General features: G+C 37.1%; 2 protein-coding genes across 2 annotated transcripts in view; both read left to right on the forward strand.

Annotated features, from left to right (window-relative positions):
* Positions 1-23,383, forward strand: part of LOC140168763 (uncharacterized) — a 75,042-nt gene extending 51,659 nt beyond the window's left edge. The window contains exons 6-8 of the mRNA XM_072192173.1: positions 1,738-2,019; positions 3,115-3,596; positions 23,282-23,383. Coding sequence (XP_072048274.1) covers positions 1,738-2,019; positions 3,115-3,596; positions 23,282-23,383 — 866 coding nt within the window. The remainder of the gene's footprint in view (positions 1-1,737; positions 2,020-3,114; positions 3,597-23,281) is intronic.
* The window catches only part of LOC140167873 (uncharacterized), a 120,507-nt gene continuing 116,465 nt past the window's right edge, over positions 23,383-27,424 (forward strand). Inside the window, exons 1-3 of the mRNA XM_072191163.1 lie at positions 23,383-23,454; positions 24,320-24,464; positions 26,513-26,572. Coding sequence (XP_072047264.1) covers positions 24,347-24,464; positions 26,513-26,572 — 178 coding nt within the window. The 5' untranslated portion in view covers positions 23,383-23,454; positions 24,320-24,346. The remainder of the gene's footprint in view (positions 23,455-24,319; positions 24,465-26,512; positions 26,573-27,424) is intronic.

Genomic DNA, 27,424 nt, shown 5'->3' on the forward strand with positions numbered 1-27,424 from the left:
AATTCGTGGATTTCTCCTCTTAGTTTTTCTGATTCTAGTTCCAGTTCTTCTTGCTTCTTGGTTACACTTGCAAGCTTATTTGCAACTACTTCCTCAATAGTTTGCTTAAGTAATTTCTTAAACGATTGGTCATTTTGGACCATGCTTACGAGTTTGTCCACAACCTGCTGTGACGCGTCGTTCACCAATGCCGTCGCTAACAGCGACAGAAACATCCTCAGAAGCCATAGTAGCAGAGGTCCATAAATTTCCGTAAATGAAAAAATCCCGTAAATGAAAACTTTAATGTAGTAGCATCCAATATAAAATAAGATCCAAGTAAATAGTCAAGTAAACGTAGTTGGTTGCATGCAGTGAGCAGGCCTAATCACTCGTAATACTTTCCAATTGATTTTACATGTTGATGTGGAGAAGTGCGAAAACACGTCCGCACTCGATGAAATCTAAATCGCATGAAATCGTAGTTAGCCTAGACACTTTGGCAAGTTGGTTATTGGATTATGAAAAGTTTGAATTTTCCTTCCAAATTGGAGGAGCCAATCAGAAACAGTTGGTGTGCTAGTTAATGGTGTCTGGAAAAGATCCCCACATGCAAGGTAGTCATGCAGTTAAAATGAAAACTGAAATGATTTCCATGTGAAATTTTAATAGTGTCTTGCCGTTTTGATGGTAGCACCAGTTCTGTCTGGAGTTAGTACTTATTGACATCTAAATCAAGTTGGTCATTGTGTAAAAATCGGTTCACGGTTGTTTGATGTAAAACTATGTCATTTTTAAGAAAAGGTGAATACTAATAGGGCTATTGATCTTAAATTGTGTTTTAATCTTTACAAGGGGTAGACACTGGTATAATGGCATTAAAGCATCAAAAAAGAGTAACAAATAGCATCATTTCCAGCACTGTCAGCTTAAAAACTGCAAACTCTATTTATGATTAGGGTAGTTATAAAAAAAATCCCCTTCCAGTAAGTCTCGGAGCATTCAAGCATATTTTATATTCATAACACCATTTTTATTCATTACTTTTCCTCGTGCAATTTTGATATTTAAAATGCTCCTTCACTATAATTATGTGCATCTAATGTAATCCCAGCTGGCATGGGTATTTAAATGTATTTTTACACAGTGTTTTATTAAGTATGTTGTATACATGTGCAATTCTATCTTATTATCTGTATTTCATATTTAATTTTAATGTATGTGTTTTTAAAAGATTTTGATGTATTTTGTTTGACCCCTGGGCACCCCTGAAAAACAGTGCTTGCACTGATGGGGTTTCCCCAGGCAAAATAAGAACTAATAAAATAAAATAAAATAAAATAATAATTCACCGTAGCCAAAAATGTTCGATCTTGGGATCTATGGTCAATGCTGCCTTGGTATTTTTTATAACCGAACTATTGACTGATGAATATTAATTAAATGTAAAATTGCATCGGTCAATACATTACATAGAAAGAGGAAAATCACTAAAACTAACAATCAATTACCTGATATTTAATAAGTAATAAGGATTGACCAAGCATTGATGGTCAATCAATAGACAGAAAAAAATTTGGCTCCATTGCCTAAGCAGATCATTGGACTTGACTGAATATTTTCCGTGCTAATTGGTCGTAATGTGGATCAGGCGTGTGAATCTTTTTTTAGATGTTTAAATATTGTTTTGTTCGAAAATATACCTTGCAGCATTAATAAATACAAGTAAATGTTTATTTTTGTTTGTGCGCAATCTAGTGCAACTGACAAGAGATGAACATGCTGAATTAACACATAAGCCAGCATATGCTGAAAAGCAGGCTGCATCACCACCTTCATCTACTCCAGCACAACCAGGAACGCACACACCAACTGTTTCCAGTTTGGCAAAGACCAAACCAGCACTAAAACCAAAACCATTGGTGAAAGCAAAACCAGCATTGAAAGTTAAACCTCTTACTCCACTTAAACCAATACTCAAGCCAAAACCACTGATACCTAGTAAAATCAAAGGACAACCAACTTTCATTCCAGCTCAACGTAAGTATATGTAAAATAAAAACTTATTAATATATTACTTTCCCCTAGTGCATAAAAGTTTACTACTACAAGACACTATACTAGCTTTATTCTGTGTCCATTTAGCATGCCATAGAGCTAAAGTTAATCTAAAGTATTTGCCATGAGAAAATAGTTTGTATATAGGATATGATCTTGGATCATGTCGTGTCTTGTCCAGACGACAATATAGTCACCACTGTGAAATTGTTGAAAATACCTTGTTTGGTCACTACACATGTATATGTGATGCAATCAAGCAAATCTTGTTTGTGACACTTTTGTTGAAGCATGGTTGAAGCCAATAATCATGCTGTGTTTGAAAACCAAAAATTGTTAAGATCTTAACCCTAACCGCCTAGGGGCTTTTTGGCGACGGGAAGGGAAAGAAGGAAAGAATAAAGAGAGAAAAGAAGGAAAGAAGTTGTTTGCTCTGGGTGGGATTCAAACCCGAGACCCCTCGCATGCCAAGCACTCGGTCGGCGACACTTTGCCACGGGTCTTGGGCTTCGCTGGCCAGCGAAACCGTGCCTATATATCACTTAGGGCGATTGCGTCATCACACCACGTGGGATGCATGTACGAACAGCGCATATATCAAGTAGTATTTTGTAGTATTCAGGAGCGTTAGGGTTAAGGAAGCCTATACTGAGTTTCGATAGTGGTAACCTAACCCTAACCGCCTAGGGGCTTTTAGCTGACGGGAAGGGAAAGAAGGAAAGAATAAAGAGAGAAAAGAAGGAAAGAAGTTGTTTGCTCTGGGTGGGATTCGAACCCGAGACCCCTCGCATGCCAAGCACTCGGTCGGCGACACTTTGCCATGGGTCTTGGGCTTCGCTGGCCAGCTTAAACCGTGCCTATATATCACTTAGGGCGATTGCGTCATCACACCATGTGGGATGCATGCACGAACAGCGCATATATCAAGTAGTATTTTGTAGTATTCAGGAGCGTTAGGGTTAAAAGGTAGTCCTATAGGAGATATATTAAAGCGATGGAATCATTTAGTGTCAGATTTAAAAGTAAATCGAGAGCATTAATGTGGAAACCCTTTGTTTATGTAACTTTACTTTTCAGTGAAAGTGCCGGCTACAGACCCTGATTCGTATTATCGCGTTTATAAAGCACTACACCTTGTTGCACACGAGGCGATACCATGTGTAGACAGATGTCTCTCAACTTGGCACGCAAACCAGGCATTACCATCCTGCACAGGACAGTGTCCGATTGGAAAGAAACCTAAACCACCAGTATCATGTCAGAATTGCTTGGCTTGGTGTCAAGCTGTAGAAGGTGCTTTATATAACCAACCACCCAAAGTGAGATTACAAGTAACATGGTCTAATGTCAACTCCTCTGGGCTGGGGAAGACATATTTGGAAGTCGCCAAGGCGTTTGTACTACGATTACCACATAAGCAAACCAGTGCTGGAGCAAGCAGTACATGCAATCAGTATAACAGCATGTCAGATTTCGACTCAGCATCTCTCTTGATGATAATGGCAAAGTTTGCTGGGTTTCATAATGGGACAAAGGCCAGTTACGATACCATCATGAAGGTTGGTTACTTTTCTTGACTTTCTAATTTACCTATCCACTGATAAAGTGGTGAAAAGTGCTCAGATTAATATGTGGAAGCCCCGGGGGACTCAAGTTTGGGTTTGGGAGGGGGGGGCCGGGGGGATTTTGTGTGGACCCATAAATATACCAATTTTTCCGAAAAAATTTGGACCCATTTATATACCAAAAGTCAAAATTTTCGGCCGAATTTAACCAAAATTGTCTTAGTTTTTACAAATTTTCCCAAAATTTTGAAAATTTTGGCTAGCTTACGGAAAAATTTGGCTGTTTTCCGAAAAAATTGCGAAAATTTTGAAAAAGGACCCATTCATATACCAAAATAGGCTTTGAAAAAAGGGTCATTGATATACCAGAAGGCTGAAAATGCTACCCATGTTTATGCACGTCCCCATATGGTCATTTGTACTGAGTACTTCCGTGGAAGCCCCAGGTGGAAGCAAAAGTCCAGAGCACAAGACACTGCGAATGCAGTAAAATGAAAAAGGTTTCTGAAACATGTATTGGGAATTCATATTATGTGTACAAATTATATATGCAATTTTCTTCCAGATTACCTATTTGATATTTAAAACTCCGCTACCAATTTTAAATTGGGGAAGTGGTCAAATTATCAGTTTAAAGGGACACTGCTGGATAAGGGGTGAAATGTGAGATGGCTGAGCAATAAGGCGCTGTGTTTTCGACCGGGAGAATATTAACTGCGAGAGTCCCAGTCTTGGGTTTGCCTTTTTATTTGGTGATATTTATTCCCGTCCTATCTCAAAAATTTTCCCATAAGGTCGGGAATCCTGCTATTTTGTTCAGTTACTATGAAGTTATTAGTTTATCAGCATTTATTTCTCTGATTGTTATGCAGTACAGAATTGTAGATTTTTTCCCCTTACACTACTTGTCAATATGTAGAGAAAAAAAATTGATTTTGATCAATACGGTACACTGGTAGATAATTAGAGGTCGTTATTTATCTTTCTTAAAAAGGACAGTTAGAATAAAATATGTTGTCTTTTTGTATAGTGTATATTGTGTTATGATAAAATTAATGCATACCAACTACGTGAGTTAAATTTTTTTAAATACATCAAGCATTTAGCCCGACAGTCTCTGGCTCAAATTGTGAATCGGTAATAGCAGGCGATTTATTGTCAAAATGTAGACCAAATTGAACAAAGTCGACATGAAGAAAAACATTTTCAAAATGTTATCAAAATTCTCTTTCATGCCTTTTTTCTAACCCATTATTTTGTTCAAGTAAATAATATTAAAAAAGTAATAGTCTGTAAGTAGTTGTACAGGTAGGATAGGCATACAGCAGGTCCGAACTCATGTGATGTTACACTGGTCCATATCAATGTACAAAGCACCATGCGAGTCTCTCCCCATCCTTCTACCCTCTCTCTACTCTTGCAATCCTACTTGTGCAGTCTGTCAGTGTTACTGATTTCTTTTTGTTTTCTGGTTTCTTTGCCATCTTTTGAATGATCGTAATTCTTTTGGTGTTGTATTTTCAACCTCTCCTCTGCAAAGTTCAACCTTTCCTCTTCTCTCCTCTTCTCCCCTCTCACTGTCTCCCTTTCTCTGCAATTTGCGAGCTTTTATCAATATGGTCAATGACTGAAAAATAATAAACATTTAAAATAAATTCTGAGTCCAGCATTTTAGCCTTTTAGGCTGAAGCAATTATGAGATTGCCAATCGCAATTATTAAGCAGAGTAATGGAATTTTTACCTTCGCTGGAACGCAATTCTTTTTGCATACCACCGCACACGCGACTTTTAAGCTCTATTGGGTGACATCAATCCCCGTTTGGTCCCCATAGATAAGCTTATGACCGATTATTTCGTGATTTGACGAACCATTAACCATTATGCCTACTACTTCTTGGCAATCCTGGTTAGTATATTTTGATGCTAGACTATTTTTATGAGTAGGCCTACATACAAGTCAATGAAGCCGTGCAATTTATCGCAAAATTAAGACCGTAAAATTTAGATACTTCTTTTTGTCTAGATGAGCACGCGTCTAGATGAGCACCCTCTCACCTCAAATTTTCATGTCAGAAAATTACATAACTCCCAAAACAGAAAAGGAAAATGCACGTCCATCAACTTTGCAGTGAGAAACAAAAGACTAGATTAATAAGGTTTATCAGACCTAGACGAATAACACTTCAAACTAACAATGAGATCCGAAACCAAAAACAAAATGTAGAAAAAATAAAAAGGACTTAATATTAATATTATCAATAGAGAGGTTGCGAAAAGGCATTACCATGGTTACGGCTACTATAACACTGCTTCCGTATGCGACAGCATTTACCCGTTCAACATCTGATTCACGTTGTGATAGTGTATTCTATTTGATAGTGTATTCTATTTGTATGCATGCATTCAAGCACATCGGTTTGGTCTATTACATAATAATTAACACTCCCCGTTTTTGCTCAGATTAGAACGGCGTTGTGAACGTGCATGCATTACACAAGCTGAGACCATAATAAAATGAGGTATTATGGTCTCAGTTCACAAGCACATCGGTTTGGTCTATTACATAATAACACTGTCCGCTTTTGCTCAGATTAGAACGGCGATGTGAACGTGCATGCATTCACAAGCTGAGACCATAATAAAATTAGCTATTATGGTCTCAGTTCACAAGCACATCGGTTTGGTCTGTTAGATAATAACACTGCCCGCTTTTGCTTTTCCATGTTGAATAAAAATAGGCCTATGTCCCACGCTGAGTTGAATCAGATTAAATAGCTCGCTATAATCCTAACTGTTTATTTGCCGAGAAGTAGTTATGTAACAGGATTAATTACCATTAATTAATTACGATAGCAATGGTAATTACAGGCGGTTCTTATCAGGGTAGCCCCGATTGACATCTACACTTGCCTGTCCTGTACAAATACCCTGACCAGCTATCTACGGCGACCCCCTTCATTCACCAGGTTACTTGTATCTGGCCGAAGTTTTGTCAGCGTTATCTCCTAGATTTCAGCTGTTAATGCCTAGATATGCCCGACATAAAAAAGGGGTTTACCCTATTTGTTAATGTATTGCCCTGCACTAGTCGTTACACTGTCAAAGAACAGGGTTAAAGACCGGGATCATAATTCTGTAGGAATTACACATTATAGCTGTGTTCACACATGCACTTATTACCGGTAATATTTTATCTAGGCTTATGTCCGATCGAATTAAATATTTCCGCTAATCCCTTAGCGCGTCCACATTTGTCGGCAATTATAGCGCTATACGCTGTCGAAGTTACGTAATAATCGGATTAACTACCATAGCAATAGGTGAATCATGATCATTACTTGCACCTGTAAGATTAGTATCTTTGAAAAGACCAGTATTGTATTCAATCTATATGTTCAAAATTGTTTTCACCTATTGCTATGGTTATTAATCCGATAGATTGCGTAATCTCGCCAGTGTATGTCCGACGTGTTATGTCCGATAAGCCTATTACCGGTCATAAATTCCTCCTTTCTACATGAGCATCATCAGAAAATTTAACCCGATTTTAAATTTTTTCACTGAAAATTCACTTTCAATAAACGCCCCTCTTTAGAAAAAATTACAGACAATGCGGTAGGCATGTAAGAAAAGTGCAAATTCTAAAGTTCCAAAATTCAGCCCAATTTTGTATTTATGTAGGTTCTATTATTATTATTATTATTATTGTTATTGTTATTGTTATTGTTATTGTTATTGTTATTGTTATTATTATTATTTTAGTTTGACAAAGTAGTCCCATTTTGCAGTAGACTTAGCTCTATCTATATCGCATTTTATACATGTAGGCCCTACATGGTGGACATCTTTGAAAAAATGACAAAAATAAAAAAATAACAATGACTCCCATCATCATGCTATTTTTTTCTTGGGGGTCCCAAATTTACCAAAAGTCGGCTTCAATAAAATTGCGACCTCCACTATTTCTGGTCAGCAAAGATTTTATGACCCCCCACACACCATTTGCACCTCCTAACAGGCATCAGTCTTTTGGAATAAAATAAACACACTATCTGTAGTCATGTTGTGTTGTGACTCCCTACATTTTGTTCATCAAAAATATTTTATGACACCCCCTATATTTCTCTCCGTATATTTGGGACCCCCTAATCATCTTATAAAATCCAATTACATGCCTTTCTAGCTGTTATCATGCTTATGGCTTAATAAATGTCATCTCCATCTACTTCCAGGGCCATCTGTCCCCCCACTGGGCCCTCTGGAGGGTTTACATTTGCTAACCCCCCCTAGAAACTTGTGTAGGTCATCCCAATAAGGATGGTCAATTGCTCCTGCGCCTGAACCCGATCATGGAGGGTGCGATGGAGAGTTTTCAGTGCCTTTATCTTAGCATGTATCTGCTCCCCGACCGTATGGGGAATCCCCCCTTGTCATGTAATAGCGTGGCTATCTCCTCCCAAAGCTTTTTTTTTAACCCAGAAATACTTTCCGTGTCTCTCCAAATTTTGAGGATAGCCAATGTTCCCTTGTCATTCCAATTGACCTCTCTATTGCGTTTATTTATATTACCGGTAATATTTGCAGCTGCAGCCATGATGACATCATGCAGTAAATTACTCTGCTCAGTGGTGTAGATTTCTTTTTGACATTGGGGGGGATGGAGTTGGAAAAAAATTTCAAGTAATACCGTAAACGTTCGCCTAATGGCGCTAAGGAGTTCATGGAAATGAGAGAGCGCCATCCCTGTAAAAGCCGACTATTATCACTGATCATTAAGGGTACGTGTAGTTAAATGGTGAAACCTATCGACACATACAATTATGAACAAGATCGAACAAACTTGTTCATGATAATGCGGTAATCATTCACCTGATACGTTGTAGGCCCAGTGAGCAGAGCATTAGACTATAGTGCGAGGATAAAGAGAACGTGTGGAGAAGATTGATGGTTCGAATCTCATGCAGTAATTTCTGACAGATTATGATGTCTGTCAATGTTTTTTTTTCTGATTTGAGGAAATTTTATTCTCTATTTTCTTGATTTTATCTTTAACATTGTTTATATAATTTTATTATTTTATCTTGTATGTGTCTTTTTTCATGATTCTTTGTTTTTATGGTTTCATTTTAGAGTAACTCAATCCATTCAATCAAATGTTGTAATGAACCTATTTGATTGTATATTTATTTATTTATTTATTCTTTCTTTAACCAGGGTAGCCCCTTCAGTAACTGGTACTGATCTCCAAGGGGGCCCTGAGTGACAATTTACAGTACACAATATAATAAAATAAGTTGATAACAATTAAAAGCAATGCATGGAAGCAAAAGTTACTTAAATACAGTATTTACATTGTACATCAGGTCAAGTAATAATTACAATACAGTAATGGAATAACATTGTACAAGTTTTACAATCAAATAGGGAGTAAAAGACAAAAAAATCAAGAAATCAAAAATTAAGTCAAATCACAATTTTGAAATACAGTTTTTAAAAGTATGAACGGTCATAGAATCAAATTTTCCACGGATGTCTTGGGGAGTCTATTCCAAGCATAACATGATCTGTAGTGAAAAGTTCTCTTACCAGGATTTATGTTCCATTTTGGAATGACAAGAGAATTGAAAGTTTGGCTTCTAGTACCATGAGTATGAAGAGATTGCATATAAGAAAATTGAGAAAATAAATATGATGGTGCATTATGGGTAAGACACTTGAACACAATAATCAAAAGTTGTTTCTCCCATCTTGTATGAAGTTTATCCCAGTTAAGAGAATCCATCATGTCTTTAATAGGTGTTCTTATATCCGCTGATAAAAGAATACGAGCAAGTCTATTATGATGTACTTGAAGTGAAGTTGAAAGAGAGTTTATGCAATTTGTCCAAACAGGACTACAATAGTCAAAGTGTGGCATGACAAGGGCATTGGCAAGCATTTTAAGGGTATCATTTGGGAGATAATATTTCAGTCTACGAATAATGCCAATACGTTTTGAGATATTAGAAGAGAGATGGTTTACATGTTCATGCCAAGATAATAATTGATCAAATACAACACCAAGATACTTAAATTTATCAACTCTTTCAATATTATTACCATTGTATGAAACATCAATGTCATCAAATGTATTCAGCATATAACTAGTACCAAAAATCATGAGTTTTGTTTTCTTGATATTCAAGGTGAGATTATTTTCATTCAACCAAGAGGCAACATTTGACAAATTTTCATTTAATTCTGCTTGAAGAGTTGCTGCATCATTAGAACTACAAATAAGAGTTGTGTCATCTGCATACATTATAGTTTTACAGTTTACAGAGTTTGGAAGTGAATTTACAAAATGATAAATAATAAAGGCCCCAAGATTGTACCTTCATGGAATACCAATATTCACATCTTTAAAGTCAGACATAATAGAGGAAATGTTAACAGCTTGAGACCTATTACTGAGATAAGATATAAACCACTTTAGACATGAGCCAGAAATACCACATTGCTTTAATTTGTTAATTAAAAGACTATGGTTGATGGTATCAAAAGCCTTCTTGAGATCCAGGAAAATTGCACCCGTTAATTTTCTATCATTCATGTTTTTAAGAATGTAGTCAGAGGTATCAAGAAGGGTTGTAGTGGTTGAGTGGTTACTCCTAAAACCAGATTGAGATGGGTGAAGAATACCTTGTTTAGATAAATAAGAATACAATTGGTCATGGACAGCACGCTCCAGAATCTTAGAAATTATACATAATACAGAGATAGGTCTATAGTTACTTACATCTGATTTGTCCCCATCTTTATAAATAGGTGTGACTTTTGCAAGTTTCAATCAGAAGGAAATATAGAAGTGTACAATGAAAGATTACATATATAGGCAAGAGAGTCACAAATAATTGGTGCAGAAAGTTTCAAGAGTTTCACATTGAAATTATCAAGACCAGAGGACTTCTTATTTGAAAAATTACAAATTTCGTCAAATACAAAAGAAGGAGTAATAAAACCAAAATTAAAATTACTAGATACATCATCATCATTACATTCATCATTAGTAACATTTTTACATGAATCATCATCACTATTATTTACATTGTCAAATTTTTGAGCCAGAGTAATTCCAATTGATGTAAAGAATGAGTTGAATTCATTAGCAATATCTTTATTACATGTTGTAAACCCATCATCTGTTTGAATAGATCTGACACTTGCATTATTTCTTGGAATTAGTTTCTTTATTGTTTTCCATAATTTAGTATTATTATTTACATTTTCTTCAATGGCATCAGTACAATATTTCTTTTTTAAGTATCTATTTAAGTTATTTGCTTTGTTTCTTAAAGACTTAGCCATCTTCCAGTCTTCTGGATCATTAGTTTTATGTGCCTTTGAAAAGAAGTAGTCTCTATCTTTAGTCAGTTTAATATAATCCCCATTAATCCACTCAGGAAGATGACCTTTAATTCTTTTCTCTTTAAGTGGGGCATGTTTGTCACAAACATCATTAAATGTCTTCTTCCAAACATCCCAAGCATTATTTACATCATTATAATTCATTATATCATTCCAGTTTATGTTCTTCATGTCGTCAATAAAATCATCAGCATTAAATTTTTTGAATGAACGAGTTTTAATTATTTTTGGAGGCAGTTTAATTTGTTTATTTTTACGTATTACATAAATCATGCAATGATCACTAAGACCAAGATTATGAACTCCTGAAGATGATACCTTATCTGGTTTGGTAACAAATGCTAAATCAATTTTAGTTTTACTTGTTTCAGTTATTCTTGTATAATCTTTAATAAGTTGTTTCATGTTACTGTGAGTGGCAAGAGTATTTACCTTACTTGCTTCATACCTTTTACATAAGTCTAAATTAAAGTCACCTACAATTATTACATCATCATATAAGGAGGTGTAGTTTTGAAATACTTGATCAAATAGGTTGATGACAACATTTGATTGAATGGACTGCACTGCGCCATGATTACGGGGAAGAAACCGGGTCAAATCCTTTGTTTGGAGCCATTTGTTACGTGTGCGACAAGTCTTTCAATTCGCGCGAGTGTCCTTGCCTATGCATCAGTGGTCATAAGAGGTATATAATTTTATTCAAGGGGGTCCCAAATATACGGGGTCATAAAGTATTGGAAAGAATAATAGGAGGGGGTCATAGAATGTTTTATGACCAAATATAGGGAGTCACACGATGACCACAGAAGTGTGTTATTTTATTCAAAACGACTGATTTCAATACAATTTTGGGGTTTGGGATCATAAACATTAACATTTTGTTGCCGAAATAGGGGTGCGTAATTTTATTGACGAGACTTTTGTAAATTTGGGACCCCCCTTCCTAAAAAAAAAAATGATAGCCCTCTAAGAGGATTCAAAAGATAACCTCTGCCCCAATAATCCCTAGCTATATTTGTTTGAAACTGTTCCACGGAGGATGTATCATAATAGGCTCAGTCTTCAAATGATATAAATAAAATTTGAATGAGTGAAAGAACAAAATCATACAACGACCAACTGAATAGAGGCTGTGCATAATGACGTATCATCCCGTAAATATGGCGGACTACTCAAATGCATTCAACAAAAGCATGATTGCATCTGCCGCGACAGTTCGTCTCACACACATAACAAAATGCACTACGATCAAATAGGTTGATGACAACATTTGATTGAATGGACTGCACTGCGCCATGATTACGGGAAGAAACCGGTCAAATCCTTTGTTTGGAGCCAATCGATAAACGCAAGGCCTCTATAGCTATCATTGAATACTGGCTAGGATTCCACAACACAATGAGAACATGTTATAAGGCGCTTTGGAAGGCACACGATACCCCAATGGCTTTCCATATTATGTGCACTCAACAACTATTCAGTATCGAAGCCCGTATCGAAGTTACGTAATGTTACTATGTCAACGGGCTCACGCGCTAAGTAATGAACCACGATCGAAACAATCAGTACACAAAAAAGGCATACCAAAATAGCGTGATCGTAATGATCGCCATACAAACAGTGCTTGGTTCCGATACCATCACGGAGTTACGTAACTACTTCGTGGTCTGATAGTTATAGGATCAATGGTCTGATCTATATACTTGGGTTCGATCCTTTAAGAAAAGAAAAAATAGCTGATCATTTATAATGCATAAATGAATAAAATAATGTAGTTACACAATTTGAAACATTGAGGCCGTTTCTATTTTTCAAAGGTCATTTAACTGTTAAATGTAGTGGAATATATCACGCATTGATAGGTAGCAGGTGGAGCAAATTTTGTCAGCGGTTTTTGTTGCCGTTTGTTCGCAGTACCTATTTATTTATTTTTTAAATAAGAAAATTAAATTAAAAAAATTCACAATATTCGTTCGTAAAATGGGGACAAAATCTAAAAATATTTTTTAACCCTTCTTCACATAAAAGTGGGGGCAGAAATCAAGATTCGAACAAGTATCATTCACCATTCAAGGCGCACCCTCTACCGACTGAGCTAACGGGTCAGACAATTGAAGGGTGTAATTTTGAACTGAAGAATATTTTTAAAAAAATGAAGAAATTACAATGTTATAAAAAGATTTACCAAAATGAGTTAGGTATAACGTATGAATCGATTTACAAATTAAGTCCAATGGCACTTTTGAGAAAGAATACCTGAAGAAACCCCAAAACATTTGCTGCTCTAGCAACTAACCTATGTGACCTAAAGTATTGGGTCATGTCACAATATTTTTTTCTGAGGCATTATGTCCAGGTTGCTCAATTTAACATACACGTATCCTTAATGCTGTTGAGATTTTACAAGGATGGCGCTATCACATTTCTAAGAATCCAAAAGCGCCATTAGGCGAACGTTTACGGTAGTCAATCCAGCACCTTTTGGCGACAGAATAAGTTTTTGGTTCAATTTTGCACGAAAAATTTGCTATTTTGAAGCTTAACTGATGAAATAATGATGTAAAAGTAGAATAAATGGGCGCGAAGCACACGAAAATTTGCACTTTTGGGGCAAAAAATGGGCAAATATGAGGTTAATTTGGTCAGAAACCCATATGGGGGGGTGATTGTAGGGACCAACCCACCCCTGGAAAAATATTGGGGGGATTTATCCCCCCCATCCCCCCGGGATCTACGCCTATGACTCTGCTTAAAATTTTGCGCGAGTGATATACTCACAGTTATATCCGTCAGCCCAATAGTGCTGCATGTCCACACGTAATTACTATTACCGGACGTAACGCTTCGATCGGTCTTAACAGCTCTTAACCCTGGTCATCTTCAGCCTTAAATTTTTGGATTTAAAGCACATTACGTCGGATATAGTAATTTTTTTATATCCGACGCTCATTCACACGGCCACTTATATCCGATACTATTACCGACGTAATTTAAGTCTGACTGTGTGAACAAATTGTCGGATTTAAAGCACATTACGTCTGATATAGTTATATCCGACGCTAATTCACACTGCCACTTACATACATACATACATACATACATACAATATTTCTATAGCGCTTTTTCGCAGTTCAAAGCGCTTCACAGTACAAAGAAAAACAAATGAAATTACAACAATTCAAAAAGGTGGGTTTTAAGATGCCTTTTAAAGATCTGCAGTGACGGGGCCTCTCTGATGGAAGTGGGCAGTGAATTCCAGTGGCGTGGACCGTACACTGAGAACCCACGGTCACCTGCAGATCTTTTGGTCTTGGGAATAGCAAGTCTGGTAACGTCCTTGGAGGAGCGAAGATTACGTTTGCTGGAATGGGTGGTATACATAGAAATTATAGCTCAGACAAGTAGGTAGGGGCACTGTTATTAAAACACTGATACATGAGAACAAGGATTTTGAAGTTAACTCGCTGCTTCACTGGGAGCCAGTGAAGACGGGTGAGATAAGGTGATGATCGCGCCTACGAATGCCGAAAATCAAGCGAGCAGCTTTGTTTTGAATGCGTTGAATTTTCGTGAGTTGGGCTTCGGTGATACCAGCAAGCAGCGAGTTACCATAATCGAGGCGGGAGCTCACAAGGGCTCGAACTCGAACAACATGATGACAGTTTTCTTCATTGAGGTACCACCTTATACGAGAAATATTTCGGAGTTGATAATTAAGAGTACGGCATAACCCATTTACATGATCTGACATAGACATAGTACTGTCAAAAATAATACCAAGATTGCGGACCTTATTTATAGATTTAACGGTAGTTGTACTTACTTTAAGACTAAGAGCATGAATTGATTTAAGGTTATGAGGTGAGCCTACAACAAAGAACTCTGTTTTCTCCATGTTTAATATCCAGCACTGAATATCAAGGATGCAGTTCTGAAGCCGATTTATAGCATCAATTTGATCCATGGGTTGTTTAGGGTTAAAAGCAGTGTATAACTGAGTATCATCAGCGTAAATATGGTAAGAAAGTTTGTGCTTACGAATTATCATGCCAAGAGGTAAAGTATAAATTGTAAAAGACAATGGTCCCATGACAGATCCTTGAGCCAGCCCACAGTCAAGGGAGACAGCAGCAGAAAAGTGTCATCGATGTTGACACGACTGTGTCTGTTAGACATGTATGATTGAAACCACTCTAGGGGTGGTCCAGAAACACCCATAGTACGTAAGTCTGTGAATGAGGGTGGCATGATCGATGGTGTCAAAAGCTGCGGTGAGGTCTAACATGACCAGCAGCACAACGTTACCCTCATCCAGCTCATGCATAAAATCATTTTTAACTTTGAGCAAAGCAGTTTCTGTGCTGTGCCCTTGCCTGTAGGCTGACTGAAGGGGCTCACTGAGTTTGTTTGATGACAAATAATCTTTATATCTAGCTGCAACAATGTTCTCAATTACTTTGGATATGAATTGGATGTTAGAAATAGGCCTATAATTTTTCAACACATTAGGATCAAGAGACGGTTTTTTAAGAATGGGGGTGACTGCTAATAGCATAGTAGGAAAATTACCGGTGCACATAGAGACATTTACAATTTTGGTGATAATGGGCACAACAAGAGACAGGTTCTGTTTCAAGAGCCATGTGGGAAGCGGATCAATAGAACAGGTCTTGTTAGGAAGTTTGACCAAGACCTTTTCAACTTCCTCCAGAGACGTAGGTTCGAAAACATTCAATCTGTGACCTGCTTGCTCATCACCTTCAATCTTGTAATCAGTGTCATAATTGGGCATAACAACAGCATCTAGGTCCCTACGGATCTTGTCCGTTTTACTCTTGAAAAAGTTGGAAAACTGTTCACTCATGATATCAGAGGAGCTATACACAGGCAATTGTTTGTTAGAATTGTTGAGCAAAGTATTAATTGTACGAAACAGATCTTTGTCATCCCCATTGGCTATTTTGGTTTAAAAAAACTCAGTTTTAGCACTTGTGATCATGTCGTTCACCAAGTGCTATTGATCAAGGTAACATGTGCGATCGTGTTCTGATTGAGACTTTCTCCATTTTCTTTCGAGCCTTCTACGAACTCGCCTAGCACAAGCAATGTCTTCATTAAACCATGGTAGCCGAAAGCGGATGGACAAAGATCTTGTTTTGAGAGGAGCATGATGGTCAAGTAATTTGGTACAAACGACAGAAAAGTGGTTGACCAATTCATCCGCTGATGACAAGGAGTCAGGAATTTCAGAGAGCTGACATTTAAGGTCTTGAGTAAAAGATGTAGGATCAAAACCCAGGAAGTCCCGTTTGGTTTTGGTTACCTTCTTGGGAGGAGGTTTGTTATATGCCAGAATGAACTCAATAAAAAAGTGATCAGAGATCAGTGACTCCTTAACACTGTGGGTAACAACAATGTTGTCTTCAGGCCTGGATATCAGAAGATCAAGGGTATTACCACTTATATGGGTTGGAACAGTGATGTGTTGTTGAAAACCATTTATGGATATGGTGTCATGAAAATGACGAACATCTGGTAATTCAGGTTTATTAACATGGACATTGAAGTCCCCTACTATAATCAATTTGTTTGGCATAAAAGAAACTTCGTCCATTAAATTATCAAATTCCTGTAGGAAATCTGATATAGGATATTTGTTAACCTTTGACGGTTTGGGTCTATACACACATATAAATGTTAAACCAGAATCAGAGTCAGTAATACACATATGTTCGATTATTTTCAGGTTACAGGTTTTTGGTTACCTTCTTGGGAGGAGGTTTGTTATATGCCAGAATGAACTCAATAAAAAAGTGATCAGAGATCAGTGACTCCTTAACACTGTGGGTAACAACAATGTTGTCTTCAGGCCTGGATATCAGAAGATCAAGGGTATTACCACTTATATGGGTTGGAACAGTGATTTATTTTATTTTTATTTATTTATTTATTTATTATGCTTCATCACTGGCTCATATACAATTACAAAGATAAATATATTATATAAATATTGCACATACTAATAATCAAGACAAAGTAAAGAATAAAATGCCAGCGAAAAGAATGGGACAAACAGGTGCAAAATCACCTCTAGGACCATCCCACCTTTCGATTTTTGAAAACAAATTATTGAAAAAAAAATTAAACCATTACAGCCCCATCCCAAATTAAATAAGCCTGCAATTCGAGCATCTGCAGTAAGAGCTCCAAGAGCATGTTTTCAAGAACAAAAATTTTGAGTAAAATGAGAATTCAAAAATTCAACCACCCCAGATTTGAAGGAAGAAAAGGAACCGGCTGTCCTTGTAGACAAAGGCAGCTGATTCCAAAGCTGCACAATGCGATTAAAAAGTGATGTGTTGTTGAAAACCATTTATGGATATGGTGTCATGAAAATGACGAACATCTGGTAATTCAGGTTTATTAACGTGGACATTGAAGTCCCCTACTATAATCAATTTGTTTGGCATAAAAGAAACCTCGTCCATTAAATTATCAAATTCCTGTAGGAAATCTGATATAGGATATTTGTTAACCTTTGACGGTTTGGGTCTATACACACATATAAATGTTAAACCAGAATCAGAGTCAGTAATACACATATGTTCGATTATTTTCAGGTTACAGGTTGTTGGAGTTACAGTTAAGTTCAGGGTTGATTTAAACAGAGCACCAACTCCACCTCCACCCCGAATAGATCTTGGGACATTAATGAAGTTGTACCCAGGTGGTGTAAATTCACCGATTTTGGTTGTGTCATATTCATCCAGCCAAGTCTCTTGCAGAAACAAAATGTCTACATCATGTTCGATAACATAGTCACACACATACACTGTTTTGTTTCCTATTGAGCGGGCATTCCATGATCGGATGTCTAAATACTGGCCATGTCGTGGAAGTTTCACCAGGTGGTTATGGGTTGTGACCGGCATCAGTTTTTCGGGTCTAGCAAAAATGTTAGTTGTGACAGGGATGGAACATTCGACAGGAGAGGGGTCCAGCAGGGGATGGGCGGCAGACAGGTAGTGTTCTATGGGTCTCGATCGCACTCCTCCACGTCGCCCTCTATGAGTGGTAGGAACATTGTTTATGTCTAGTTCAATAAGTCGAGACCAGACGTCAGGGGACAGATGGGTCGTCTTGTTGTAACATTTGCCGATTTCCAAAAGTCTGTCACTTATATCCGATACTATTACCGACGTAATTTAAGACCGGTAATAAGTGATTTAAGTCCGACTGTGTGAACACGACTTATGTTGAGTCCATTGTATGTTTCACTTGCACCTGTAAGACTAGTGTCTGTGAAATGACGGGTATTCTATTCAATAAATGATTTTACACATACATGTACACAGGTGATGAGTGCGGCCTGAGATGGTGCAGGGCAATACATTAAAAAAATAGTGTAAACCCATTGCTAAGGTAATCAATCTTGTTACATCACTACTACTACAGCGAATTGTTTGCTAAATCATCCGAAAATTTATCAAAGAGAACTACCGGTGTGGATGAAAAATCCTTGAGGTCCATTTGGACGTTTGTGACTACTTTGTTCACCTACTCTCATTTTTTGTTTCTTCTTTCCAAAACGATAGAAAAAAAACATGGGTTTGGTTATGGTTAATGAAACCATGTAAAACAGACAACTTCTAATCTCTGGACTATCCTTGCAATGAATTGAAAAAACCTTGTTGGAAATACACTAGACCTATAAATTGTATGGTGCATATTAATATAGGCCTAAGATCAGGGTCTGCCTTAATTGATTTACCCACCCCTGGCAATGATTTGGTATGCTAACTCAACCCCAAAAGGAAATTTCAACCTCCCCTAACCCCCTCCCTGCAAATGAAAATGTCCACCGCACCCCTCACCCCCATATGGTGTAAAATTGAAAATTGGCATGGTAATGTCACCTTAATTTTGGGCTAAAATAGTGTTTTTGTATGGGAGCACAGGGCCATAATGGTGCCCATTAGGATTTTTTTATATCTTTGTCCCTCAGACAACTGACCCTGCTACCCTACTGAACATGTAAATACTTCAATGGACCCCCTCCCCTCCAAAAAAATAAAATAAAATAAAAAGAAGAAGAAAAGAAGGATTAAAAAAAATAACAAAAAAAGAAAGAAAAAAGGAAAAGTAAAGTGGAGAAAATTATTTTACTGAAGCACGAAATATGTTACCTGTCCAGTGGTGGGTTGGGGTCCCGGGTGGGGCATTACATAGATCCTTATAGCCAGGCTAGGGGACTCATAAGTTTTAGCCTGGCCCAGGACCCTGAAAAAGGTGAATCTGACCCTTTTGTCCGCATTCAAGGTGATTTATCCCTATTTTATTCACACTTCATAAATAAAATAGGCTGATCACTCCACGTTTCATTGCAAATCCGATGTATTATATCTGCCTATCAAAAATTCCATTATTGGAATGACCTTGTATACAATATTAAAGTCTATGGATATGGTTAGTGATTAATATCACTTATAATTTATTTCCTTAGGTGCATTACATAGTGACGGATGTTCGACTCCGCCAGAAAAAAAGTTTTTGAGTTAGACGCGATCAAAGAGTATGCCAATTTGTGACCAACCATAGCAGAACACTAACAAGTAAAATCCTTCAAAAGTTGCTATATTGTGAAAAACTAGCATCTAAAGTATCTTGAAACATCTATCACATGAAGAATTATTCGCTATTAAATGAGTAAAATGATTGCAAAGTTATACCTCAGTATGTAAATACATGAAAAAGTTCCTCCTGAACATCCATCACATATCCGTTACTATGTCGTATGCGCCGGTGTCATGCACGTTATTCTGGTTTCTCTTGTTGACCTATTAGTATCCGTCACATATCCGTCAGTATCTCATGCACATGGAAATCGGATCAAGGAAGGACTTGAAACATATCCGTCGGTTCTTTATTCTTATTCTAAAACGCCTTTTCATGATAAAACCGACTCACCACAAGTGTCCACGACATACATGACATATTGTATTTGATTATTTACTCCCGATCTGACTCTCATGCAGGATACAGCTAATCACACATGCTGTAACTTCTTGTTACAAAACGTCATTGATTGTATTCAGTTTTTACCAATTCACACTGTATTTTCTCTCAACTTGGAACCGCTTTTCATCATTTTTTCATTTATTATTACTTTACCATCCCGTTTATATTGGAAAGTTTTGACTTTCTGTCTCTAAGTACTTGTCGCAGAAACTCAAAGCATTAAAATTAATTAACATGATATTTTACTAAAATAATGATCCATTAAAATATCTGCTCTACGTAATTGTTTTTGGTTTATATCCACTAGTCAACATGCGCCGAGAAATCCCGTAGTTTTTAATGAACAATACTGAATTTTGTATGTTCAGATTGAAAAATCATGTTTTTACATATTGACGGATGCTTGGGATATGCCAAACAATTTAGTTGTTTATCCAAGTAAACGGTGTTTTCCATAGTGACGGATCTTAGATACGTCCCTCTGTAAAACCTTGAGTGATATCAATTGCATAATTAATTAACTAATTAATTATGCAAACTTGAGCTTCAAATCTTGGTAATTATAAACTACTCACCCTATTTAAAATACATTGGCTAAATTTCATAAAATGACAAAAGTCAACATCCGTCACTATGTAATGCACCCGACGATTTGTGTAATATTAATAATTAAGTGCCTTTTTATTATAGCCTACGATCACTGTTGAGTGTGAATGAAGATTTCCCTCTGCATCTGCAATGTCATCGGTAAACCGTAGGCTGTTGATGGTCTTGCGTTGCATTTTGATGCCAATGTCCTGGTCCTGAATTGCTAAGCTGATCATGATGACTAACTAGCAGGTGGCAATAGGATACAACCACGTCTTACTCCTGTGAGGGTCCTAAACTACTGTATGATTTCTTTGTCCACCCTCAATGCGCTTTTCGAGTGCATGTCCGGGTACAGTGGTGCAGCGTCATAGGGGCACGGGGACAATTGATTTGAAAAAAAAAACGCTTGTGCCCCCTCAATCAGGCCCGGTTCCCCCCCATGGCGGTGCCCTCCTCCCCATAGGATGTCTCATGCTAGTCCATTGCCCGGGTAACCTAGGTGCCTTGTTGCTGGCCATATATACACCAATCCGAGAAGCGTTTACTGTATTTGGCCCTCTATTGATGGAACCACAGATGTACCAGTGCGGGAGATTTCATTTGTTCAATCAATTCATGATCGTGTATTGAAAATCACTGTTGTGCACAATTTTGTATAGCACACTAACAAATATGTTGGTGGAACCCCCGACCTTGGGACACCACAGTAATGGCGTAGTCGGATTGGTGTATAGTCCGTTCTTACAGAGTCTTTTCTATATCAGTGTACAGGGTGTAACAATAAAATTTGTACAATTTTAATTGAAAATGGAATGACACAAGTATGCTGGCTGTTTTTTGGTTTGATATTAATATGTCTATCCAGATCATTTCTTTAGCCACCAGATAAGCTTTGTTTCAATAAAATCGTAGGTATACAAGTGAAGATATAGCCAATTATGTAACCTAGTCTTAAACCTGCTTGGGCCACTTTTGTCTAAGTGTTACAAAAGTGACTCAATAGAGTTGAACCATGGACCAGTTGGACGGTGCTCTTATGATAGGTCAATTTAAACAATGGGGTATTCGAAGTGGTAGAAATGATTACATAATAGAATATCTCCTTGAGTTTTTGAAAGTCACAACTAAGCACTGACATCACAACTTCATTTACTACAAATCGTCGCTGCAGCTCAACACCTTCAACCCCAATTCACGTTGGAAGAGCGTATGTTTATGGTTGTGACATTCGATAACACATGGAGTCAAGCAGAAACCATAATATTGTTTATAGCTCATTGTTTATAACTCACGTCTTCCTTCAAGGCATACAATTACATATAACTATGAGAAGTATGTAAAATTTGTTGACAGAAATGCTGGCAATAGTGGTCGCCCAGAACAGCTAGAAGCCCAGCTGAACTTAATTTCAATTTTTTATTGTTTTGTACTTATGGGTGCAAAAACTGTTCTCAGTTTTACCAAAAGATATCTCAGGGATACGAGAAATTACTTTATTTATAAGATAATTTGAAAGAGATTTCATGACTTCATTTATAGATTTTAAAGAAATATCATATTATTATTAAGTTCATGTTAATTATATGAAGAAACACCACTTATAATTCTTTTGTGTCAGTTCTTTGATGTTCAATGCACGATAAACACAATCTACGCGGTTCAAACTTGATATACGCTAACATGGCAAAAGTGGCCCAACACGTTTTCTGGACGATTTTATTAATCGGACATAACTTTTGAACCCAAGCTAGTAAAGAAACCAACTAAACGTATTCTTTTAGCCAAGATATCACTAATTCTATTGCATATTACATTTGTGCCGTAACTCTTTTAGTTTTTTCCTGAGAAGTCAAAATGCAATTGTACAAATTTTATTGTTACACCCTGTATTTTTCAGTTATTTGGCTAAGTGTAAATTGATGGTCAACAGTGCTACGGCCAGGTCTAATCCCTGCCTGTGATTCGGAGAGAATATCCTCAGTTTTCATTTTCATCTGGCTGTGAAGTATGCTGCAGAAGACTTTTCCTGCAAGGCTCAATAGGCTTATTTGACACAGTCTAATTTGTCCTGCTTCTTTAAAATGGGGCCAATGATTGCCTTACCCCTGTTCTTTGGTACACATTCGGATTCCTAAATCTCTCGGCATAATAAATGTGCTATATATAGCAATATATATCCCTGTTGCATCACCAGCTGCTTTTAATTCCTCCACTGTGATTCCATCATGTCCAACTGCTTTCCTTCGTTGAGGAGGTGTTTTAAGACTATTTCTACTCATCCCTCAGTATTCCTGGTTCAAGCAAGATCACTGGATTGAGTACTGGGTATTGTTGTCCAGTCAGCATAATTTTCTAGGTGTAGGCCTACTGCATAATATATGCACTCGATCACAGTACTCGCAACGAATAAGGGGAGTTTCCATGATCGTAATATACTTTTTGCTAGTTTTACTTCTTAAAATAATTAACTGATTAAAAATGAAAATAAATGATAGGACATTTTGTTGTTGTCCTCTTTTATCGTTTCATAGAGGCTGATAGGCAGGGCCAATATTTTATCGTAGTCAAAATATTGGACCTACTCATCCTCTATGACACAATAGCCATTGATAACACCCATTTGTATTTTCAAGTATATTTGACATTATTGTGACTACAGGTTGCTGGAATAAGAAATGAACTGTCGCACATGACATTGCAAGAAGACATGCAGATAGATGATCAGAAGGTGAAGCAATACTTCCAAGAAATCAAGACTTAGTCACTCTCTTAGAAACCTTACATCCACAACATTTCACTGCAGCGCAAGTTGTCAAAAATAAACTTACTGAGGTACGATTATGTTGTCTCTATTTGGTTGGTTTATACTGTTGCAACATTCTATAATAGCATAGGAAAAGAGCAAAGAATTTTTTTTAAGATAAAAATTATCACATCTTTGCCCATGCCAGTAAAGGTTAAACACCACACTGCAAAAGCAGTATTTAGAAATTAAACACTTTTCTAAACACAATTTTGCCCTTCACTTTGTAAACACGTTTAGAAGCTAAACATCATGTGTCAAATTTCTGAACATTGGTCAGTGATGGTGTTCAATCTCTAAACATCTGATATCCATATTCTAAATGTAACGTTTCTAAACACATTCTTTCCTTCACTTTCTAAACACTGTTTTTGCAGTGTATGTATTACACGGTTTCAATGGGAAAAGGCTAATTTCGGGTGGAATTTCTCATTCAGAACTCTCACAGTTAAATGCCACTAATATCAGGTGAAACTATATAATTTAGATGCCCAATTATCAACAACTCAACATAGGTTGACCTGAGATTTTTCTTGTTTTAATGCACTGAACGGTAAACCCCTTAAAATGGCAGTGCGCCCTCGAAGCTGAAAGTTACAATATGGTAGAGCGAATATTTATTAAAAACTGAAGCCGTGTATATGTGAATTTTGGTACTATTCCAACAAAAATGTCATATAATGAGAGAAAATATTCCATTTTGAAGCATCAAACCCTACAAAGTACTTTTTTGGCTATATAACTTGATCAATTTCAGCGATGCAAACAAATAGTTACTCGTCGTATTTCCATGTATCGTGCAGGCCTATTAGTGGTACGTAAAATAAAACCTTTGATAGAAATAGTACTTCAGAGTTGTGATACTTGTTTTGTTATGTCTGTACACTTAATTAGATACGAACAGAGCCAGTCACAGCAAGGATGAAGGATGAAATGAACTTTGAGCTGAGACGTGACATAACAGACTTATCGAGGAAGGTTGACCAAAGTATACTTTGGTTTGACAATTTGGAGGATGAAGTGACAGAACTCAAGAACAGTAAGTCATTCATCTTGTTTTGTTCACAAATCGTGATTGTTGCGTAATCAAGCATAACCCAGACTGATAATAAGTAATAAGGTTAATGCCGCCGGTTCTTGTCTGGGCAAACTGCCATATTTAAAAATTAAAAGTTATGGCACTCTTCAAAAGTTATGAGTCTTAACAGTAGTGATTGTGTTGTGTGTGGAACTTTTTCCTGTTTCAGATTATGTGTTTTCTATATGTGACTTTGTCTTGAGTTGACCTGCCTCAATCTGAGCCTCATGATAGCATGGGCTGGGGTTGTGCAATAATAAGTGTAAGGGGCGGAAATTCCGAAAAAAAAAGCTCTGCCAAAAGTCGCTGCCATGCCTTGCGGCTCACCAAAAACCCTGTTTCAGTGCCCGGTTTCAGTGTTCCACAAATCTTATATATAAGGGGATACAAGTTGTTATAAGTCTTAGCTCTGTTTCTATATGTATAACTCCGTAAAGAATCAAATTAAAGGTTTATACAGTACAATTTGACTGGATTTGACCAAATTGGTAAATTTCTAGTACAGGCAAAATATGCCAGGCTGTGGGTAGGAAAACAAATTGCATATAAACTTGATACATATGTCTACTTTAGTGTCCTACATTTTTCTCCACAACAAATACAATGTGTTTTAGTGGTTTTCTTGAGGCATGTCAACTTCAGAAATATCCAATTTTGACCATCCAAAACCATGAAGAAGTTAATTTAAAATCATTAAATTGTAGATGTGAACGGATAATATCACCTAGTATTTCATTAATTGCAGATTTTGCAAATGACAAGGCAGAAAATGATATCTTAGTATGTACAGTTTCAGGAAGAGCTGCGCCTAGTGATGTGTTAACTTTGTCTGTACGTTCATGCACAGATAGTCGTAAACATCACACAAATTTTCGCATTTTCAAATTTCTTAGAGATCTCAGTAAAACTCAACTTAGGATATTAAAATGGTTATACCCTAGAACTACTGAGCCATATTTTGTAACACGGACTTTGAAGGGGTTGCAACCCCCCTAATTTTCAATTGTAAACGTCATATACCGTTATATTGGGTATCAATGTATAGCTATGGGTCTCCTCTATCCAGTGATACATAATATTGCTATATGCCGTCATAATGTGAGTGTGCCCATGCAAATTAGGGAAATTCTGGCTATGTACAATTAAAAGTATAGGCAAAATAAATTTTCGGCTAAAAATTCTACAAACATCCAATAAATTCACCAAGTTTTCTATCAAATGAAATTACTCTTTCAACCTAACTAACAAGTAAAAAGTCAGTAGCTCTTGGAATAATTTTACAAGAGCAAAGTGAAAATCATGGATTTTACTGTAGAAACCAATGGTGGACCTCACCAACCCCCCTCTATGGTAATTTTTGATGTCCTGTCCTACCCCCGGGTAAGGTGCTTGGGTAAAAATTTTATCACTTAAATGAGCGCAAAGTATGGATCTACGATTAGCTTAGGTCGTTTGGGCGTAAACACTTATGATAGATAAAAAAATGTTCCTTGGTAGTTCCAGGGTTAATGCATCGATTTTCAAAATGTATGCAAAGTTGGCACTGTATGCGTGATAAACCATCGGGGGAAGCCGCTTTACAGACTTGAAATCTTTTTTCAGGCATGGAGGGGGTATTTGTGTTTTGTCTGCAATCCATTCAGATTTTCACTGCTTGGGGCTTAACTTTCATGGTGCATGCACTTTTTATGTCGAAGGAGCGATAAGAACAGTCATACGATTTGACATACAGTTACATTATTTCGGATTTTTTTTCCACGTGCTAGGACCCGAATATGCCCCAATGCCCTCCAAGCATCATTAAACAGGGTACATGTATGTAAACGGAAAATGCGGCGTTAGTCGCAACTACAAAAGCGCGCTTATATAATGTACAATGAACTATACTGACCCTTATTCGTGTTATTCATCAGCTCCATAGCCTCCATTTGATCACTAAATAAAACTAAGTCTTGAAACATTTGAAATGCAATGAATATTTGGTATTAAACATGCATTCATTCTTACAGTTGCAGATTTACAACTGAGAGGTGAAGGTGGAGACAAGACAGTTGATAAGCCAATTGATGGTAAGAAACATCAGGCTAAAAAGTTCGTTTTCTGTAGTTGCTCCAAAACCCTAGAGGTAAATGCGATTTTTATGCCTCCACCGCGAGGTATACTGTTTTGCAATGTCCGTACCTCCATCCATCCATCCGTCCATCTCTCCGTCCGTCCGTCCGCTGTATCTCGTGACAATTTGGTCTCCCATGAACAGTTCAAATCCTATTGCAACCAAATTTGGGTCATAGGTGCACTATGGGAAGCCACATCTGTTGGTTGTATTCAAGGTCATATACTGAGGTCAAATGTCATTTGAGGTCAACTTATAAAATACCATTATTTAAGACTTTTGGTTAAAATTTGGTCTTGTATGAACAGTTTAAATCATATTGCAACCAAACTTGGGTCATACATGTAGCTGCATTATGGGTACCTTGGTGGTATCCAAGGTCACTTAACTGAGGTCTATGGTCATTGTAGGTCAACTTGTAAATTAAAATTTGGTCTCATATGAACAGTTCTATTCCTATTGCAACCAAACTTGGTTCATAGCTGCACTATGGGAACCCAAATCTATTGGTGATGTTACAGGTCATATACTGAGGTGAAAGGTCATTTGAGGTCAACTTGTAAAATACCATTATTGCATAATGTGCTAATTTGCATAATTTGGCTATTTCTTGGCAGTGTTAAGGTGTATAGTGATGGGACTCGGTGAAAAGGTGTATTGGGGGCCAGGAAATTGTATGCTTTTTTGAACGGTAATTTTCCGGTCATCCAGGGGTCATCTGAGGTCAAATTCGTAATATTTGTCCTATGGACATGAAACTTGGTGGGTATTGTCACCATGTAGAGGCCAATTTGTTGAAGGTAATTTT

The sequence above is a fragment of the Amphiura filiformis genome, chromosome 13 (assembly GCF_039555335.1).
Source record: "Amphiura filiformis chromosome 13, Afil_fr2py, whole genome shotgun sequence".
Classification (NCBI taxonomy): domain Eukaryota; kingdom Metazoa; phylum Echinodermata; class Ophiuroidea; order Amphilepidida; family Amphiuridae; genus Amphiura; species Amphiura filiformis.